Genomic DNA, 6,000 nt, shown 5'->3' with positions numbered 1-6,000 from the left:
TCCAAATGACAGGATTCCGTTTTTTTTTTCTTTATGACTGACTTAAGGCTCCATAGTGGATATATACCATTTCCTCCACCATTTATCTGTTGCTGGGCATCTTGCCCAGTATTCTATCTCAGCTCTTGTAAATAGTACTGCAATAAACGTAGCCCAGGCCCATTTATTTCAAAGAAAAGATAAAGCAGAAAGCAATAAACTCGCGTATCCGTTTCCTACATCATTGGGTTTGAATTAAGGAGTCGTGTTAGAACAAAAGAAGTGGTGCTATGTAGAAGCCAAGCATGTGGCCAGAGGTAGCCATGTGCTGTGCTTTGGTTCCACAAGAAAAAAAAAATCCAACCAACAAGGCTAGGTTATACTTATTCAGCTTAGTAGTGCAAAGCCAAGGGTCTTACCTGAATATGCCCCCATGACAGGAGAGCTGCAACAATGTCGCCAGGCTGGCCCTGTTTCCCCCCCACACCCACCCACCCATGGAGGCACATCTCAAATTTGAGCTAGACTGCATAATCATGGCACTGTTCCTTTAAGAGAACAAATGTTACATGTGGGATGAGTCTGGAGAATTCCTAGGTTACCTCTACCAGGAGCCTGTAGGAAACCTTTATGCCATCCCCCACTGGCCCTCATTTGAGGAGTGAGGCTGTGCTAAGGCTAGCTGTGACCACCGTGATGCTCTCTGAGGTTCTTTGGAGGCCTGTTTTTTTGGGAAGGGGCAGAGTCAGAGAGGGCTGTTCTTGTTCTGTCGCCCAGCCAAGCCTCGGTCGCCAGTGTTTCTCAAGTCATAGTTTAGCTGTGAACACCCGAGATCATCTTCCTGTGCTGGCCACAGTAGCTGCTGGTGGTCAGGCCACTTTCTGGCATAGGCGGGCAGCACGCCAGCCACCTCAGAGCGACAAGAAAAGGCCAAGAGGAGAAGGATGCCTTTCCTTCAGCGCCAAGGAGGGACTGTGGGTACCCACTGCCTGGACACTCAGGCTAGAATCAAGCCGAACAAATTATAGGGAGTGATTCCGAGACAGGACAAGGGGACACAGGCATCAGTTCAGACCCATGTTTCCAGAGGCCACTGCTCTGCGGAAGGTCCTGTAGTCAACTTGCCTTCCTCTTTGTGAATGGATTCGTTTGTAGAAATTTCTGGAGACAGGGGAAGAGGGAAGAAAATATGGAGCTTACCTGGAGCACTGCAATCTCAGAACTTTAATCTCTTCAAGGGTTTCACTACAGTCCCTGCCACCATTCTGGTCCCTTGTGTTTTTCTCTTTATGATGCCAGGATGACAGTCATGGAATTCTTTAGTTTTTCTCGGAGCCTTGCCGCCAAAGGAAATTACCCACTTGCAGCCAGCTACTGGATAATATTTACCAAGCAGCCTTGTGCTGGGAACTCAGGAGAACCTAGTCTTCTCGGAAGTGAATCCGAGTGTGAAACTTCAGAAGAGTGTCTGAATGCTGTGTCTCAGTGAAGGAGTTAGACACGAGCTAGGAGAAAAAAAAAGAGACCTTAAATATAGGAAGAGGGAATTCTCATGTGGGCGTTGGAGGCAAAGGAAACGAAGCAGAGGACTGTGGAAAATGTAGCGTGAGGGTAAAGATTTTGAATGACTTGTAACTTGGTTGACTGTCAACAATTTCTTGCCTTTCAATTCACACAAACTCATATTCATTTATTATTTTTTTTTTACTTTCTCTTCTCTCTCCTCTCTTCTTTTTCCCTCCCCACTTCCCCCAACCAACCAACATATACTCACTCCCAACGCCTTCCCTTTATTCCATTCCCTATTGAAATCTCAACTTATCTTCCATTAGCTAGTCTGACCCCCCCCTCCACCCCCCCCACCCCCCCCCCACCCCCGTCTTCACACAGACCCTCTCAGCATTGGCAGGCCACACCGATTCTCTCCCTGGAAACTTCTGTCTACGAATAGGCAATATAATGTGGTTGGGTACACAGTTGTTTCTATTGATTTGGAGATGCCCGCCCCTCTTTCACATGCTAGGAGCTATGGGATAAAGATTCTAACTCTCTTCCCATGAGTCAGCCATGCGGAGAGCCTGTTTGCGTTACTACTTTGGTATATGGAAAGCTTGGGCTTTGTTTCTCATGTCAAACTGTCACCAAGTGTATCCTCACTTGGGCAGGCTTCTGGGTTCTTGGCCACTTCATCTGCATAATGGTTTTCAGTGTTCTCTTTTCTGCCCAGTGGGTGAGAGTTTATTCATTGTTAAAGGTTTGAGGAGAAGAACTGCACTGCTCTCAAAAGGCAGAGAGGACCACTAAGGCCCACTTTAGCATAACCATTTGCATAAGCTATGGGAGTCAAAACGCTCGCAACTCAGAGGAAATGCAAAGGAAATCAAGTGGCCTGGTGATCCAGGGCTAACAAGGTCAGTGAGCTGTAGGACCACCGTGTTTGTTCTGGCTCACATCTCCCCAGCTAACTCTTTTTAGCATGTTGAGATTTTAAGGTTTGTCCCCCAGGGTCATGGAGGAAAAGGAGACAATTAGCAAAGGCCACTGTCACTAGTGGCCTCACAGCCCTGCCTAGCGGCTCACTAGACAGAAGGCTGAAGGTTGGTGTTCGGGGAAGAAGTTCTGGGTTGAGGATCATACCAAGATTCAAGATCAAGCCCCAGCCACCGCTCCGCCATCCTGGAACTAGGCAAAGCCGGGGTCGGAAAGCTCGACAGGCCACAGGAGTGTTTGAAATGCGCCACAAGTAGTTTCAACCCACTTGAAACCCATGCTGTCAGTTACTGAGCAACACCTGAGAGCCAGCTATGGCACATACAAAATTATCCCATCAGGAGAAGTAATCCCCTTCTGATAGGGATTTTCCAATAGAGGCTCAGGGGAGATGAGCAAGCTTTTGTGAGTCCCACTAGTATTGATTCAGAATTGGCATCCTCCGATAGCATTGGGAAATGGCTGAAGTGGAGCCCAGACACAGCTGAGTGTGAATTCAAAGCAGAGCCCTTTGAAGGGCCAAAGGAAAATGCTGTGGCTTCTGGGAGCCCTCTGTGTACCGAGTCAGGCCTGCTAATGTCTGCCAGGTGATGGTGAAACCACTGGAGTGTGCCCACTCTGTTGATTGAAAAGAGAAAGGCAGAAGGGACACTGAGGCAGACAGCTAAAGAGCACGTGTGAGCTAGAGAGCACGTTCAAGTCCAACCTGGGTTACACGCCCATTCCCAGTTGAGAGAGAGACAGAGACAGAGACACAGAGACACAGAGACACAGAGACACAGAGAGAGACACACACACAGAGGAGGGGGCAGGGAGAGGGGGGGGGAAGAGAGATTCTACCCTTCGTTTTTGTTCATTTTGTGTTTCTACTTCGCAGTTGAATTTGGAAAGAGGTAGGCTAGCTAACTTTCCCTAGAAGCAGTATCTTGCTGTGAATGCCTCAGCATCCAGTGGATTGAGCTGAAGGAATTAGGAGTAGCTTTATGAAAAGGATTTAGATGGACACTTGCTAAGGTTCAAATATGGACGGTTTCTCCAGAGGCCCATATGTAAAGGCTTAGTGCTGGTGGGAGATGCTGTGGACTTTTAGGAACGGGACCTTATAGGAAGTCTGTAGGTCACTGGTACATGTCCTCGACATGGATGATGGACTCTGTCTGTTCCTCCCTCCCTCCCTCCCTGCTTCTACCCTCCTCTCTGACACAGAGTCTCACAACATAGCTCTGACTGGCATAGATCACTTACTGAAATCTACCTGCTGATGTCTCTGGAGTGCCTAGATTAAAGGTGTGTGCTAAATTTTCTCCCTTAATCTTAGCTAGTTATTACAATGTGCAAAATCCTGTTTAAAAATTCTCATATTTTGAATCATTTCTATTCCCTGTGACTCTAGGGTTCAATATTTCAGAACATAAATAATTATCTAATAAATAACTAAATCTGCAGGGAACAACAAAACCACATTTTCTTCAGAGGCTGCCCACCTCAGGTATTTCACTGTAGAGACACAAAGTTAACCAATATCATACGTAATCTGAGCTCAGTTCCTCAGACTCCAGGCTCCTCAAGCTATAGAAAGCAACATGCTCACAGGCACCCCCAGCCTTGCTTGCTGGGGGGTCTGTCCTTGCAGGCAGCTATCTTCACCCCAGATGGGAGCTTTTTCTTGCTTGTATTTCTGTAACCACTTGAGCTCAGGTCCTTCCCCCTGGAAATCCATTTCCCACACGGCTGCCAGGAAAATTCTTCTGAGCTGTACACATGTATGTGCATTATGCAAATAGGGTCCTATTTATTCCTCTGCGGCTTGTCATTGCTTACCCCAGGATAAAAATCAGACATGTTACCACTGCAAATAAAATGCCCTATAATCTAGCCTGGAGCTGTACAATGATATGAAACACATCTGATTTAAAAGTTTCTAGCAGCCATATCTTAAAGGTAAAAGAAATGAGAGAAAATAATTTTAGAATATTTTACTTAATCCAACTTAACCAAAATATTACTTTAAGTGAAATTAGTAGTCTTAAAATGAATGAGGAAGTAGTTGCAGTCTTGGATTTCTTTTGTGTGTTCTACCCTTCAAGTTGATCATCGAAATATACATGCTAAATTCTTAATCACACACACACAAATGCAACCAAAGGGCCTGCGAGATAGCTCAGTATATGAGACCACTTGTTCTGCGAGTGTGTAGACCCCGAGTTCAAATTGCAAGCACTCACATCAAAAAGAGCGCCAGCACTGAAGACAGAAGCAAGTGGATCCTAGACTCAATGCAGGCCAGCCTAGGCTAACTGGCAAGCGTGTAGCTCAGTGAAGGCCCCTGGCTGAGGGAAAAGGAGAGCATTAACTGAACACCCCCAGGGTCCTGCTCTGGCACTCTCGTCTGTACATCTCACACACATACATCCCCCCAAGTTAGGATCAAATATTTATTATGCTTCACAAAACTTACAATTGAAAGAGCAAATTCCCATTCCGTCTAAAATAAAATAAGCCTAAGTTATGCCCAGCAGCTACATTTGAAGTATTCAGTAGCTTGGTGGGCCTACTCCTTGTCATACAGACAGCACAGGTCTTTAAGTCTCCCAGGAATAATAACAGCAGTTACATATCTCTGTGTTAGAAACCAGTCTGGGTTTCCATTAGCTAACTTTTAAGTGTTTTTGTCCTAGGAAAACACTCCAGAAGCATATCCAGCAACTTCACAATTTTATAGGTGGGAAGACCAAGATGTAGACAGGTTGAGAAATTTGTCCAAATTCACAGAGCTAGAAATAGTCAGGGCCCAGCACACAGGCTCTTAACCAGAGCTGTAATGGCCTCAGCTGCCAGGAGCCCCAGGAGGCTTTCTCTTGTGTCCAGACTCAGAGGCTTCTCTCAGCTGTTGGTAGCTTGGGAATCTCTCGCTCTTCAGGAGAACCACAGTTCCCACCCTGCTACATTCTTTTTCTGGTAAATTTTTTGTGCTTATCTGTGTGACCTGTAGACTCAGTATATCATTAGCACAATGTCAGGGTTCATGATAAATTCCAGGACAGGAAAAAAAAAAGGTTTAATCAGACATGCTTATCAATATACTGTCACCCTTCCAGAAACTTCCAAGCTGTTTTTAAGCTACTGCTCTCCCATGGCCTGCCTGAAGCACTTGGTGAACTTTCTGAGTTACATAAGTTGGTGCAGTCCACCCCACCCCACCCCCACCCCCACCCCCCGACTCTCAGCGTGCCTACGTGAACGCTTCCTGCCCCTCCTGGATTATAAAGAATGGTCCTGCCAGGAAACATATGCTCTGCACAGCCTGACATTAAGAGTGCACTAAGTCAGCCTCGGAGTGGGGCGGGACTGAATAAGATTAAAAGTGCAAGAGTAAGAACAGCACAAAAATATTACAGCAGGAAATGAAAATTATGAGCACAGCGGATCTCTCTGTACTTTGACCTCAAAGGGACAGCGTCCAGTTACATGAGGATGTAACGGAATGCTATTACCACAAATCACTATTAACATCCATATTAACATGATTGC

The 6,000-nt window shown here is 46.0% G+C and overlaps 1 protein-coding gene across 1 annotated transcript in view; it reads right to left on the bottom strand.

Annotated features, from left to right (window-relative positions):
- Positions 1-474: 474 nt before the first annotated feature.
- Positions 475-6,000, bottom strand: part of LOC311598370 (uncharacterized protein) — a gene marked incomplete at its 5' end in the record, with an annotated part of 76,334 nt that continues 70,808 nt past the window's right edge. Inside the window, one exon of the mRNA XM_084783435.1 lies at positions 475-1,484. Within this exon, the coding sequence (XP_084639561.1) occupies positions 1,436-1,484 (49 nt within the window). The 3' untranslated portion in view covers positions 475-1,435. The remainder of the gene's footprint in view (positions 1,485-6,000) is intronic.

This window comes from Acomys minous (genome assembly GCF_964271855.1).
Source record: "Acomys minous genome assembly, chromosome: 5".
Classification (NCBI taxonomy): Eukaryota; Metazoa; Chordata; class Mammalia; order Rodentia; family Muridae; genus Acomys; species Acomys minous.
This window is presented reverse-complemented; position numbering and strand designations above follow the sequence as displayed.